The sequence below is a fragment of the Mytilus trossulus genome, chromosome 12 (genome assembly GCF_036588685.1).
Source record: "Mytilus trossulus isolate FHL-02 chromosome 12, PNRI_Mtr1.1.1.hap1, whole genome shotgun sequence".
NCBI classification, from domain to species: domain Eukaryota; kingdom Metazoa; phylum Mollusca; class Bivalvia; order Mytilida; family Mytilidae; genus Mytilus; species Mytilus trossulus.
The window spans coordinates 41751769-41767798 of record NC_086384.1 but is presented as its reverse complement, the minus strand read 5'-3'; the positions used below and the strand labels follow the sequence as shown (position 1 = coordinate 41767798).

The window sequence follows — 16030 nt, the reverse complement described above, 5'->3', positions numbered from 1 at the left end:
AAAACCGTTTTGGGTTGAAAAGTACAAAAAAATGTTTCAACTTTAAATTTCAAGAATCACTTGAAAAACAAAAAAAAATGACTGTGACATTTTAAAATTTCTATATAAATTTAAAAACGTAGCTACATACCACATAAAGCAAGGTTATTTTAAGCCAGAAACAACTTTTTTGGGAACAAAATTTGCTAGTTACCTCTGTCCCAAATCATGTGTAAAAGTTGAAAAAGTAATCTCGCTATTTGTCACAGTTCGCGAGATTTTCCGTGAAGTCCAGTTTTCTGAAATTCTCAAAATCAGCCTAATTAACTCCGTGTAACTTTGACTTGAAGTGAACAATGACTTGATTTGTAATCTCTCTTCCTAAATTTAAATCGACTGAACGGGATTTTTCAAGTTTAAACATTTTTACTGTACCGTCACCTAGACAACAATCGGCCATTTTTTGTAATCAAAACATTCACAACGTGTTTTAGGTTTGTGCGGCAAAATGTCAGATAACGAAGCTGAGGAAACTTTTGGAGAGGAGGAGGATAATGCGGAAGAAGCAGGAGGAGAAGAGGGAGATGAGGAAGTTCTTGGTGAAGAGGAAGAAAAACTTGGAGAAGAAGAAGAAGTAGAAGAAGAGGAGGTGTTTATGTTGACAATGAAAAAAGGGGGAGGGGATAAAATACTATATCATAATCATATATATCGTAGTATAGGCGCAAATTAAAGACCAATGTTTTAGATTTATTTGATAATGATAAACATATTTGTTGTACAATGAAGGAAACAAGGTGAATGGTCTGACAACATCATCTTTATTTTATTTTCAATGACAATGTTTACATTTTTATTTTTTTTATTTCTGCAGATTTTATTTCATGTTTATGAAATGAAATAGAGTTTTAATCCCTGGTTTTAATGAGGGTCGTAATGGGGGTATACCTTGGCTTCCTGATTGTAAAACTCTTGCCAAATGCAGTTTTTAGTGCACATATCTTTTCTGATGTGTTTTGTTACTACAAATGATATCACAATACACCTTATAATATTCCCCGCTTATATCTAATCCCAGCTGCTGCTGCCGCTTACACTTTTGACGCATACAACAATCACTTTTCCATTGTGACATCAAAATTTTACGGGAACCTGTGTGATATCCCGTAAAAGTTTGACGTCATGAAACAAAATAAGTGATTGTGTACGAAGTCAAAAGTTCAAGCATCTGGGTCAGCCGGGATTAGCGATAAGGTGTATTGAAAAGGCATGCATGGTATGAAAACATATGATCTCACCATATATTTTCTCTTCTATGACCATAAAAAATTATATATTTTGAGGCTCACAGTGGGTTTTTTAAAATTAATATTCTGTATTCTGTAGGTGTCGCTGTTGACACTGGATTGTCTCCCTTGTAATTATTGAAATCTCGCGTGTATACTATATATTTCACTCTGGTAAACAACTCACTTGTACTTTTTGTAGATTAATATTAGAGACCTCTGTTGAATCACAAAAAGGATATTTTTGACCAACCACATTACATTTTTAACCAATTTGATGGTAGGGGTAGCGGAAAAATGACAGTTTGTTGCCTGATAGTAAAGACATTTCTATGCTCTTATATAATCTCTGAAATCAAATACTTCATATTGTCATTTGATTTATTGAGATGCTAAGGAATTACAAGGAAAATATTTTATTTACTTCAATGGTGTATACGTACACAATATTAGTTTTGAAGTCTGTATAATTGTGTTCTTTTTGAAGTAAACTACTTAAAAAAAAAGCATTTGCACTTCATTTTTTTGCCTCATTTGATATAAATTATAAATAATTAATACTGTTTATTACAGAAAGTTCCAGATTTAGCATTAACAGAAGAACATATAGCAGAATGTTTGTCATTGCTGTGTAAAACAGGAGATGGTCTGGCTCATGCTTATGTTAGACTAGATGTTCATGACAGGTAAAAATATTCCTTAATTTTTATACTCTGCCATTTTTTATGTATTGGCAATGTTGTAATTGATTTGTCTGTCCATTCATCAAAAAATGAATTTGGAACACGATTTTAACAAAACTGTGTAACAAAACAACTTTTTATTTTTTCTGCAGCATGTCAGTGATGAATTGCAACATATGAGAATTTTTTAGAGTTGTCGTTTTTTTACTTCCTGTTTGTGATTTTTCAAAACATGCAATAAGAATATGAAAAAAAAATAAACATTAAACAGAACATCTTAATATTTTATTTGTTCAATAGACACACAATAATGGGTATTTGAATCTGATAAGCCTTCCTCCATTTTTCAGTTACTTTGAATTAAGAGTTGGGTATCAAATGAAGACAACAACTCTTGCATTTTTGTTTATTGCTAGATCACCATGACATATATATTTCTTCAAGAATAGGTCCTTGTTAATATGTGCCAAAGTCAAGTTCTAATCAAGCCAAATAATTAAATGCAGTAAGGCTTAAGCTGTTTTTTTTCCCGATAACTCTATCTTATATACTGTTGATTCATTATTTTTCGCTATTTACCAATTTTCTTGCATTGTGAGGGTAAAGGTAAACAAGGAATTTAAATGTAAAGTGAAGTACACAATTACTGTACACTTTTGATTATATATACAAACTCATTTCTTGTAAAACAATGAGATAAAAAATCCATGAAAATCCACCAAAATAGGTACATGTGACCACAAGAAAAATGAATAGCACTAATAAAAAATGTATGGAGTTTTAATATTTTTATTCCTATGTACAGGTTAAAAATAAATTCTAATGAGATTTTTTTTTAAATTTTTCAGACAACTGACAGACATAAATATTCTCAAATCGTTCATTCACCTTCGATATTTGGATCTTAGCAAGAACAATCTCAAAGACATCTCATGTCTAAGTGCCCTTACACATCTATTAACATTGAAAGCAGATTATAATTTGTTAACCACAGTTAAACTTGAGGAGATGCCCTTTTTACAAGTGGCCAGTTTTAACGACAATAAAATGAAAACATTGGAAGGCTGCAGTCATCCCATGTTGGAACATCTGAGTGTAAATAGTAAGTTTTAAACATATATATGTTATACAGTTTTAAAAATAGAATTGGTGGCAACTGTTAAAACCATTTTTATTTAGAAAAAAATGACTTTTCCAGATATTATATCCCTCTTTTAATAAAAAAAGCAATGCTACATATGATTTCTGTGCCAAAAATACATGTTTTTTGAAGAACTATTAAAAAGAATGAGTTATCTCCATGACACAATATTTTGTCAAAATAAATAACAAGTGACCAGAAATTATGCTTTTATTCAATTGTCTGAACAGAAGTTGTATATAAAAAAATAAAGCTGATGCTAACATTTGCTTTTCTTATTTCTCTAATTATAAATTCTTTCTTGAAATCCAAATTTGTCATCATTTTAAGTCGTTCAATGGGAGATAACTCTATATATATTAAAAGACAATAGTTTAAACATATTTTATTGTTCAAAATGACATCTTTTTCACAGTTTAGTAGACATTTTTGAAATTTAAACCACAGTACATATTGACTTCCACTTCAATAAAACTGATGTATTATTTATTTTATTTCATTATATATTGGTCATATATATTTCATTATGCCAATTTTGTTTTGCATTAGCCTGTTAATATAAAATAAGACCAATTTATCATTTCAGATAATTTAATATCAAAAGTAGATACTTTAGAACCAGCAAAATTAGCCAGACTTCATACGCTAGAATTACGAGGCAATAAATTAACAACAACAGATGGTTTCTGCCTGCCTAACTTAAAAAATCTCTTTTTGGTAAGATATTATGAATAATTAATTCCATGTACTCATAAATTGACAATGGGTGCTATAAACAGTTAAGTATTAAAAACTAGGGGTTATTCCCCGACTAAAAATAACCATGGAGGGAAACCCCTGTTAATTCACTTAATTGGTAAAAAAGTATCATGTTTTTTGTATTTGATTGTAAAAAAAGTTAATTAGCTTTCAATTAAAACAGGTTGAATGATTGAAATAATTTAAAAAATTGTATTAAATGTACATGTTTTGAGGGGAAAAAACACTGGAAATATCCTCCTTTTTAGGCAGTGAAAAATGAAAACTTATTTGCAGCCACTGTTGCTCTTTTCGGAGCAGGAGATCATACTCTGAAACAAGATTTTTTTTAAAGGCCTGGTAAAAAACTATACATTTCTTACAGTTTTGATTATGTAAAATGTGCACATATTATGTACCCTATTCTTTGGATGGATTTTTTTTAATATGATAAAAGTACACTTTGTATTTATTTCACTATAAACTAGAGAACATTCTGATTCCAGTGATTTCTAGTTTATACAATTATCTTTATTAATCAGTCCACCACTAAGGGTCACCCATGCATGGTCGCTCAAAATATGACGTCATAGAACAAAACTGTTGATTGCACCTGATGGCAAACAAGTAAAAATTCTGTAATTTACAATACCTATGTTCATGATGTTGTGAATAAAAAGATCTGAAAAATACATAAGGAGGCAAATCTTTTTTGTTTTTGAAAAATTACATTTTTATGGATACTCTTCAAAGTACATTGTAGTATGGACAAAGAGTTTCTGTTGTATAATTTTACACATAATAACTGACATTCCTTTCTCACTATTACAATTATATTTTATTTTTACAATTTACTTTTTGATGTTCTTACATGGGTCATCCTTAACTATTAACCTTCTTTTACTGTAATTTGTTAATTGAGAAATTATTGGGTGCATTTATTACTGCAATTTTGTCATTTTAGACAAAAATACAATTTTAATTTTGCAATATTGAGAATTAAAGATATATATCATTGAATTTGTCAAAGAAAAAAAACAATAGAACTCATACTTATATAGCATGATTAATGGGAGATAACTCAAGTTTTATATTCAATTGAATGTTTTTTTTGCATCAATTAAAAAAAAAAGACCTGCTAATAGGGTGCAAACTTTTTTTAAAATGACACACAAAAAAATCAGTTTCATTGATAGTTTAAAGGAGATAACTTTTAGAAAGTTTTAGTTCAACTCTTTGCATAATATCATACATATATCTAAAAAAAAAAAAAGAAAGAAAAGAAGAGCAAATGATTTCCAAAAATGGCATACAACTAAGTTTCATGATTTCCAAAAATGGCATACAACTAAGTTTCATGATATCCAAGAGAAATCAAAGAATTTCATAAATAATACAGTAAATCTAGAATTAGTAATAAGATATTGATTATTATTTCAGGCTCAAAATGTAATCACAGTGATAGAAGGCTTGGACAGAATGTCCAGTCTGACAACATTACATATGAGAGGGAACCAGGTCAAAACACTGGATGGCTTCACTGATGGTCTACAAATGTTACAATATATAAATCTAAGGTAGGTAACTCAATATAGTCCTGTTGAAAATAGAAACAATAATCCATTTAAAGGCTTAACTTGATAAAACTTGATACAAGAAGGTGTCCATAGCAAATAGATGCCCCCTTCAAGCTGATTGGATTTGAACTACATTTAAAACTATCTGGACCAAAAAATTTAACCTGAAGTCGAAATTAGCATATTCTATGTTCATTAGAGTGTGAAAGAGTGGTAAAAACTCTAATTTGGCATTACAATTTAGAAAGATCATATCATAGGGAACATTTATACTAAGTTTCAAGTTGATAAGACTGTTACTTCATAAAAAAACTACCTTGACCAAAAACTTTCATCTGAAGCAGGACATATGTACAAATGGAGCCCAGAATGAAAAACATTATCCCCCTAGGTGGGGCATAAAAACTACTTTTTTAATCAAAGTACATAGATTTATTTTTATAATTTGATATTTTGTCAGATACATTTAGTAACTTTTGTTTTAGTGATAGTATTGATTTAAAAAATTGTGTACTGGGTTTTGAGAAAAGAGGTTTACCAATAATTTAAAGAAAAAAAGAAAAAAAACATTTGTATTGCTGTTCTTCATTTCAATTCACACTAAGGCTTTTTTCAAACAGCAAAAGCTCACACATAACTGCATACTTTAGACTCTCTCTAACACTGAATTCTTTGTTACATATATGTGTATGTTATATACATAACTCAGATGCTTTGTAATCAACAAAATACAAGTTTATTTTGATTGAATATTTGCAATTTAATGCTTATTCCTATAAATAATCTGAAAGTCTTACCAATGATACAACTCCCACCATTGAACATGTAGTGTAGCCAATGATACAATTCCCACCATTGAACATGTAGTGTAGCATCTTTACGTCACTTTACCAATGATACAACTCCCACCATTGAACATGTAGTGTAGCCAATGATACAACTCCCACCATTGAACATGTAGTGTAGCCAATGATACAACTCCCACCATTGAACATGTAGTGTAGCCAATGATACAATTCCCACCATTGAACATGTAGTGTAGCAACTTTACGTCACTTTACCAATGATACAACTCCCACCATTGAACATGTAGTGTAGCAACTTTACGTCACTTTACCAATGATACAACTCCCACCATTGAACATGTAGTGTAGCAACTTTACGTCACTTTACCAATGATACAACTCCCACCTTTTAACATGTAGTGTAGCCACTTTACGTCACTTTACCAATGATACAACTCCCACCATTGAACATGTAGTGTAGCCAATGATACAACTCCCACCATTGAACATGTAGTGTAGCCAATGATACAACTCCCACCATTGAACATGTAGTGTAGCAACTTTACCTCACTTTACCAATGATACAACTCCCACCATTGAACATGTAGTGTAGCCAATGATACAACTCCCACCTGTGAACATGTAGTGTAGCAACTTTACGTCACTTTACCAATGATACAACTCCCACCTGTGAACATGTAGTGTAGCCAATGATACAACTCCCACCATTGAACATGTAGTGTAGCCAATGATACAACTCCCACCATTGAACATGTAGTGTAGCCAATGATACAACTCCCACCATTGAACATGTAGTGTAGCAACTTTATGTCACTTCAAATTTATTACCAAAACAACCATTTGTAATTTTATTTCAGAGAGAACAGTGTAATGGAGGTTAAAACAGAGGTACCCAAACTGCAATGTCTACCCCTCCTCAGAGCTATGGTGCTGTCTGGTAAGTTTAGTGTATATTGCAGCTGTGCTGTTTGCACAGTCAAACTGCATTGACTGTATAATCATTTGTGATATACAGTCACTGACACAATATTGACAATGGGTTTCATTGAGTTTATTGATGGTGTCATTAAAAAAACAGGTTTGTTGAATTTTTACATCATTTGCTCCAATTTAAAAAAAACATGTTTTTCACCCTAAATAAATCATTTGAAACCATTGTAAGAGTTTATTACAGTACTTAATTACAAACCAAACATTGTCTTGAAATATGAATTGTATGTGTACTCGGTTTAAACAGGAATAAATAAATTTGGTGTTTTTACTGTGTTTTGATTGGTTAAAATTATTAGTTTTATTTTCAATGTTGTTAATTTTGATAACGACACGCCCACTCTGACGTTGTGTATTCATACGCAAACATGTGTGTACATTGTTATTGTTAATATAAACTATATAAAAAGTTCTTTGAGCCTTATTTTTGATAGAAATTTATTTATAATGAATGGCAATAATATATTTTGAATTTATTGAACCATAAAACTAATTTTTGACTCTTCACATTTTACATAATCCGCTTCGCGGATTATTCAATGTGAAGAGTCAAAAATTAGTTTTATGGTTCAATAAATTCAAAATAGATAATAGCCATTCATTAATAGCAATGCTTTGCAAAGCTTCGCTATCCTCATATTTCAAAGCCTTGTACAAATGAAATGTATACTTTGAGACAATATTTTTATTCTATAGACCAGCTGCTATAGACTAGAGTGGGGTGCTCATTTTCGCCATATCTTTCCATGTTTTCTTCAGTTCATGTTCAGGTCTTTATGTTATTGAAGTGTACTGATATTTCTTTATGAAGATAACTTCGAATGCAAATTATTCTTAGCTTGAAAACGTGTTTGTTTTGAGAAAAATCATCTGAAAAGTGTGATTAAAGGGTGTTTGAAATTTCCTGATTTTTTGTCAATGGGGGACACATATTCGCCCTTTTTACACATCTATTTTAAACCAAATAACTGCAGCTTTAAACAATATTTATCAAATAAATTTCATTATAGATGAATAGCAGACATTTGAAAGGTGTAAAAAACTGAAATTTTGGGCAATCAGTCCAAGAATTACTAAGAAATACTTCTTTCAAATTTTTTTTTTTTGATTTAGGAAATTGTCTGAAAATCATTGTCCCTTTTTCGGTCCTTTGCAGGTAGTGCTGAAAGTTTGTCTCATTTTTAAAAATAACCATATTTGTTATAAAAATATAGCTTACCGGCATATTTCTTCCATTTCAACCATCCTTTGAAGTTTTTACACCTCAAAATCATAAAATGGGGAAATTGTGTCCACAGTGAATATGAGCACCCCACTCTATATATATATGTATACATTGTACATACCTTCCAGTTTTTTTTCATCTGATCTGCTAACTTGCCTTTAATTCTCTGTCTATACATAACTCTCTTCAGAGCTTTGGAATTCAAAGTTATTTGGTAACATGTTTTTTTGCCCCTCCTCAAAGCTTGGTATTTAGATAAACAGAAAAAGGTTTGATTGATCACATGTGTATTTTTAAAGCTTCATTTGTAAAATTGACTTCTATTTTTTTTTGTAAACTGAACATTATTATTGATTAATAAGAACATGGTTGTAAGACTTGTAACTACGTTCAAATAGGTAAAAAAAATGTCCTTGAACTTTTTACTTAAGGTGGTACCCAACACTTTCACTAAAATTAATTTGGCTCGTTTAATTTTCATAAAATTTTGACAAAGTATTTACTTTGACCCTTTTACAAAAATATAAAAAATTAAAAAAACTTGAACCAAGCGTTTTGTCAGAAAAATTTTACTGGTTATATAGCAGTTTGACAAACACTTATTTTGATCATTGAGAAGCTTTATATTGCCTTCACAACGCAACGTAATTAAAACGTTTAGCTGATATTACAGAGTTATCTCCCTGTAGTGTTAGGTACCACCTTAAGCAGTGACATATGCTAATATTATTTAGCAGTTGTAGGAAATGGTAAAAAAAAGCATACCATAAAAAAATTGAACATCTATATATAGCTATCTACAATGTGTAACAAATTCCTGGACAAATAATATACATGTATGTTAAAAAGTGAAATTAATACAAAGTATGGGGCTGCATTTAAATTTTATAATTGTATCTATGTATATAAGAAATACCATCTTTAAAAACTAAAGACTACAGCATTGAATTGTTAAGTGACATAACAAAAAACATAACATGTTCAGAACTTCTAAATTAAAAGGAAAAAAGTGTTTTTTGAAAATAACAGAAACAGTTTAATGAATCAAAGTGGATAAATTTATATTAAAATTACAGCTTTGAATGAAAAACAACATTTTATGGATGCCTTGGGTGGCTTGGACAAAAAAGATAGTAAATTTCGTCTTTTATCCATACCAATCGTTTACATCTTCCGCAGGTTACACATGTTTTTCGAATTATATTTACAGAGAACCCATGTACAGAGGAAGATGACTATAGAATTGAGGTCTTGATTGCCCTACGTAAACTGGAGAGGTTAGACAAAGAGGAGTATCAGGAGGAGGAACGAACTGAGGCAGAGGCTATTGCTGAACAGAGGAAAGAAGAGGAAGCTAATGCTGAGGTAAAGGTTCATCTCAAAAATATTTCTGATTAGAAGTTAAGTAAGGGATCATCTCAAAAATGTTTCTTAATAGTACTTAGGTAAGGAGCCATCCAAAAAAGTTTCTGGGTACAAGGAAGGGGAACTATGCTTTGTTATGAAATTGTCCCATATTTAACAGATCTTCTTTCACCAATTATAAGCTCTGCTACCAAAAGCATTTGCTTGAAATATTTCATGAAGTGTCTTGACAAATTTTGTATTTACATTTGTTGAGAACTAGAAATGATCACATGTTATTGGAGATTAGGTACAGAATTCTAATACATTTTGTTCAGGAATCTAAACTTACAAAGGGTATAATTATTTGCATGAATGCATGTAGTCATAATATAAAACATAAGTAGTTGTATATATTAAGAAGAATAGCTGCATCCCATATAAATAGTTCAGTCAGTTAAATTCATAAAAGCTTTATTAATAAAACAAATATTTTTCAGCAATGCCTAGATAATAATTGCCATGATTTCCCTTACATATATATAAATTTGTAATCATACATGGACAGAGCTCTTCCTTAATAAGTTGGTATGCATATATAGGTCATGCCTATTTCAGGGAAGCAGATAGATGACCTGGGCATTAGAAGGAACTATAGGTGTTGTAACAGAACAAGACCTGAATAAAAGGACCATGTTTATCATAAGAATCATTTAAGGGAGGGATTGAAAGAGTTGAAATTATGATTTTCTATGGGTGGGGAAAAAGGTATTAGCGGAGGGTACCATTTAAGGTGGTATGGGAGTCTAAAATAAAAATGATAGAAATAGTTCATACTTTGCCAAAACGCTGTATCCATTGATATATGTTGAAAAATATAATAAAAATGATAGGTCACCGCGCATTTTCTCAAGCTACAGGACGTGACAAAATAACACATTTTGTATGGATTATACAGGAAAAAACACCATTTTGGGATTATAAACTAAAAGAAATGATAGAATTGTTAAATACTTAAGGAAAAGATAGCTTTCAGACAATGCTTTGAGAATATCAAAAGAAAAGATAGGGTCATCCTACGTTTTTCCTGGCAAAAATACAAAATAGGAAAATTCCATGTAGATTCCTTCAGAAAATGCACTGTTTTAGAGTTACCTCCCCTTAAAATGCCAATTTAATTATTTTTTTAAAACAACTAAAATTAATCAACATTTGCACAAATGTTAATATTTATAAGTTATATTCTTATAAATTGTTTTTTGTCGAGCCTGCAACAAAATTTTGTTGCAGAAAGCTCGACATAGGGATAGTGATCCGGCGGCGGCCGCGGCTGCGACGTTAGCTAACTTCTTAAAAGCTTTATATTTTAGAAGGTGGAAGACCTGGATGCTTCATACTTTGTATATAGATGCCTCATGTTACGAAGTTTCTGTCAGTCACATGTCCAATGTCTTTGACCTCATTTTCATGGTTCATTGACCACATGGAAAAAAAGTTCAAATTTTTTATAATGTTGAATTCTCTCTTATTATAAGTAATAGGATAATTATATTTGGTATGTGCGTACCTTGCATGGTCCTCATGCCCGTCAAACAGTTTTCACTTGCCCTAGTTTATTCGGTGTATGGAAGGACTGTAAGGTGTACATGTCCATCTGGCCTTGACCTCATTTTCATGGTTCAGTGGTTATAGTTAAGTTTTTGTGTTTTGGTCTGTTTTTCTCATATTTTATGTAATAGGTCTACTATATTTGTTGTATGGAATGATTGTAAGGTGTACATGTCTAGCGGGCAGATGTCATCTGACCTTGACCTCATTTTCATGGTTCAGTGGTCTAAGTTAAGTTTTTTAGTTTTGGTCTCTTTATCTAATACTATAACCCATAGGTCAACTATGACTGGTGTATAGAAATATTTTATGATCTATATTATAGATCATAAAATAATATGTCAGTGGCGCAGGTTTAATTTGACCGTGACCTCAAATTTGACGGTTCATTACACAGTGTTAAGTTTTTGTGTTTTGGTCTATTTTTATTAAACTATAAGTAAAAGGTCAACTATATTTGTTGTATGGAAGCATTGTTAGCTGTTCATGTCTACCTGGCATCTGTCCTTGACCTCATTTTCATGGTTCATTGGTCTTTGTTTAGTTATCTTGGTTAATGTTAAGTTCATGTGACAGTTGTAATAAAGCTTTATACTTAGGACTATCAACGTAATATCAATGATTAGTAAAGAAGGCGAGACATTTCAGTGTGTCCACTCTTGTTTAAATGAAAATTCACATTAAATATCTGCATTCCTGCATCAAATTTTGCTGACTTGATAGAAAATCTGGACCTTTGGTTCTCTGATTTTTACAATCCAAGATGGAGGAAGACACTCATACCCCCTTAATGTTTTATAACTGATATCTGTTTTCTGTACAGTATTAATAGGATGAGTATCAGAAAGACAATACAAAGAGGGGGAACCATATTCATTATAAGGGTTGGGGAGGTATGTTGTAGGAAGGGAGGTACTCATTATAAGGTATTATAATTGATATGTTTTCTAAACAGAATAAAGAGGATACACATATTAAAGGAAGAGGATTAAAATAGTTGAAACAAGATTTTTTTCTTAGGGTTGGGGATGGGTTGGTTCCTGAAGGGGAGTTTACTTTTATTCGGTCTTATAACTGAGTCTGATATCTGCTTACAGAATAAAGGGGATACACAACAGGAAGAGAATTAACATAGTAGGAACAATATTTGTTCTTGGGGTTTGGGAGGGGTAGTTGCAGACGGGGAGTGTACTTTTTTTCGGTCTTATAACTGATATCTGTTTACAGAATAAAGAGGATACACAACAGGAAGAAGATTAAAATAGTAGGAACAATATTTGTCACATGTATCAGCTTTATATGTATTGGCTTTAGGCTCATATTTCATAATATTCTTGTGGCATACTTATATCTTTTTAGAAATATATTAACCGAGGCCTCACTTGAATATAAGTATACCACAAGAAAAATGCTTTAGCTATCACTTAATTTATGCAAGAAGGAGCACAGCTAATTTTGAGAAGAAGGATTTTTATAGATATCAGTTTTTGTGGATTGTGGACTGATGAATGCTCTGTCAGTTTTTTGAATACCTAAAATGAGACAAAACATAAAACAAATCATCAAAAAGTTCATTTTTAGTTGAGTTCAAACTTTCATGGTACAAGCAATCCACAAAATTCAACCAAAAAGAAAATGTTCTTTTTACAATTCTGTTAAAATGTCCAGCCATTTTATTTTAATGGCTGTTTAGCGTTTTGTAATAGATTTTATTAAAAGATGAAACTTAAATTAAGGAAATTTAAATTTAGATACATGATCAACATTTGGCACTACAGTTCTGCTCCTTTTTTCCTTTTTTTTCAAAATGTTATTAATAGTTTTCTGATCTGATATACTAAAACAACAACAAATAATTTTGGTCAAAATTTGCAGCTCAAATCAGAAAGCTAATGCTATATATATTTGTGTTATATATTGAATTTATACAGTGTGTGTTCATTGGCAGAGAAGGGCATCACTGCTACAAGGCTATTATGAAGTTGGAGCCACTTTGTTTCAGAATATGTTTGCCTCAAGTTTCTGTTTTATTTTTGATCCAGTAATTGTGTTCACTTCAGAAAATGTTTCCACACTTCCTTTATACAATATTGATCCACCAAGAAATATTTATTATGTATTATGTAAAATTGTGAAATATGAGTGAATCTCTCAACATGGACAAAATTTACAGGAACTTATGGCAATTCCAGTTTGTGCATTCTTATAATTAATAAATGGCTAAATTTAGGAGTTTTTGTCAATTGTCAACAAAGACAACCTTGCCTAACAGTGCTAAAATGAATTAATGGTTTTAAGTACTAGTGTAAATTCAGAAATTATTGCCTGCATTTATTATTGTGATTTTGTCATTTTATATTAAAATGCGATATTGTGAAAAATCCTGTTTAATAAAAAATATTGGGACAGAATATTTACTACTGTAAACTCAGAAATTATTGCGAAAATTGTGACAGAGTTGTAAACGCAATAATTTAAACTCGCATTTTAAGATATTTTCTATGAATTAAGCAGGATTTTTTCCCAAAATGGTAATAATTAAAATCGCATTGAAGTCTAAAATGACAAAATCGCAATAATAAATGCACGCAATAAATTCTGAATTTACAGTAATCTATGATAAAAACCACTTAACAATTTTTGTAAAATGTAATGTAAATCCTGCAGAATGACACTGAGCAATATTATGTGGTATGTAAACACAGGGATATGGTATTCAATATATATGGTATTAGGGATAGAAATAGCAGAGTTCTTGAAAAGTGGTGGTCTGAAAAGATTTGACTACCAAAATTTGCCAAAGACAGTCATAATTTTTGGTATTTTGTCATAGAAATAGTAGTGAGGAGCAGTACATTTTTTTCAAAGACCACCAGACAAAAAAAGATTTTGATAACTCTGAAATAGAACGAGAAAGAATAATCCGTACAAATATAATAGGATAATTCCATTTTATACAGTACTGTTAGTAATTTTTGTCTGACCTATGATAAATGTTGTAAAGTACATGTATAGAGAAGCATGATTTCACAAATCCAATATGTCTTTTTAATAATTGCATCAATTAATTTTTTCAAATAAAAGACCTATGAAATGTACTGAAAAAGTTACTTGATTTTTTTTAAGTTCTGAGCTGTCCCATGTTTTTAAATTTAGCATATTTTTTATGCTAACCAACCAAGACATACCACAATGGTTGACAACTTTTTTTTTCATTTTTTTTTTAATAATTTAGATGTTGGGTGAATTTGTAATAATGGTGTTCTAGTAGACTAGAGTATTAAATAACATTTGAACCTTAATGGAATATGTGGTTACAATTAACACTTTAAAAATTTCTACACTTCTTTTTTCAATTAATTCAGTAGTTTCTTTATAAAAAATTCAGATTTTTACCTAAATAACATACATGACACATGTATTTTGATTTATAATTTATGCAAAATGAAAGATTTTTTAACATTTTAGTCACAAAATTTATTTATTCTACATATGTACATGCACAGTGACTTTTTTCAATTTGAATTTTATCTGTTGTTTACTGTCAACATATTATTTTGTCAAACAATTTTCACGTTTACTTTTATGTATTTAATTCCATTTATTTTGGAATTTTCACTTCTCCAGCATTGTGAATATGCAAAAACATAAGTGATATATTATAAATATTTTATTGTTTTCAGTATAAATATTTTTAATTCTTATATCATATAATATTTATGACTGTATCTGTTTGAGTTGTTTTTTTTGCATTGGTCAATATCAGATATAACAAACATTAGTATTACCTTTCGGAAAAACATCTGACCATACGATATATACAAAATTTCAGTCCTAGCAATCCTTGGTCATAGATATCTACCAGTCTTGACAGTTTAACTAAGTATTTGACCGACATCGTTCCCAAAAAAAAAACTTAAAGGAACTGTTTTACATTTTTTTTTAACCTGCATGTAAATTTTGGAGCTAGAATAATAGAACTTTTTTATCTAATTTCAGAACGAAGAAGTCTCCGACGATGAAGATTGAAGACAGGGGAGACAATCCATAAGTAACCAAAGCTTTCACTGTGATATGGACTAATTCTGACATCATTTCACCTTACTGTATGATCTGAAAACTGACATTGAATTATTTATATACTAATATGAAAAAATATTTAATAAATTATGAAAAGAATATTGTACAACATGACTAAAAATATTATGTATGAAAGTCTTAGTTATTTTATTGAACATGTGACATGTTATTGTAAATATAAGAATTTATATTAAAATATGTATATTTACTTCATTATTTTTATTAATTTGTAGCACTGAGTTTTGGAGTTTTAACTTTGCCAGTGGTGGGGTGTTTCGAAAACTCTTATTGAATAGGGTTGCCTTTTTTTCCTGACAAGAGTAATTCTTCAAGCATATTTGATTTCAGCCACCAAAAGTCTAGCTTCTATGAGATACCAAATAGTTCTAAAAGAGGTGTTCAATAGGAACTAGGAGTCAGTCCTTTTATCAGTAAAACATGGACAAATTGAGAAAAAATTTGTCTTCTAGATTACTTGGAAGTCTCTTGATGACAAAAAAAAGCTTGTCAACAGAATCAATGATAGCTTTTTACAACATATAACAAGCTTCAAAAAAATCTTTTCAACTTATC

The 16030-nt window shown here is 30.4% G+C and overlaps 2 protein-coding genes across 5 annotated transcripts in view; one reads left to right on the top strand and one right to left on the bottom strand.

Annotated features, from left to right (window-relative positions):
* The window catches only part of LOC134692104 (zinc finger protein castor homolog 1-like), a 38038-nt gene extending 37654 nt beyond the window's left edge, over positions 1-384 (bottom strand). The window contains exon 1 of one of the 2 annotated variants that reach the window (XM_063552518.1): positions 194-384. The gene's annotated coding sequence lies outside the window, so the exon portion shown is untranslated. Of the gene's footprint in view, positions 1-130 lie in introns of both variants that reach the window. The other variant, XM_063552516.1, reaches the window with a different exon arrangement.
* On the top strand, positions 355-15665 carry LOC134692106 (leucine-rich repeat-containing protein 23-like). 3 transcript variants are annotated; one of them, XM_063552522.1, is made up of 9 exons: positions 355-628; positions 1839-1951; positions 2797-3050; positions 3676-3806; positions 5268-5404; positions 7068-7147; positions 9636-9790; positions 12605-12641; positions 15377-15665. In XM_063552522.1, exons 1-8 carry the CDS (start codon positions 488-490, stop codon positions 12635-12637), a joined length of 1044 nt encoding a protein of 347 aa, XP_063408592.1. In that variant the 5' UTR covers positions 355-487; the 3' UTR covers positions 12638-12641; positions 15377-15665. The 3 variants fall into 3 exon arrangements, with proteins under 3 accessions (XP_063408592.1, XP_063408593.1, XP_063408591.1); XM_063552523.1 differs by lacking the exon at positions 12605-12641; XM_063552521.1 differs by lacking the exons at positions 12605-12641; positions 15377-15665 and adding an exon at positions 12333-12389.
* The last annotated feature ends 365 nt before the right edge of the window (positions 15666-16030 follow it).

Bases quoted from the DNA above. Each gene is read 5' to 3' on its own strand.
- LOC134692106 (XM_063552521.1), top strand. From the start codon at position 488: ATGTCAGATAACGAAGCTGAGGAAACTTTTGGAGAGGAGGAGGATAAT. The intron at 629-1,838 runs GTGTTTATGTTG...TGTTTATTACAG, and splicing joins AAGAAGTAGAAGAAGAGGAG to AAAGTTCCAGATTTAGCATT. The intron at 1,952-2,796 runs GTAAAAATATTC...TAAATTTTTCAG, and splicing joins AGACTAGATGTTCATGACAG to ACAACTGACAGACATAAATA.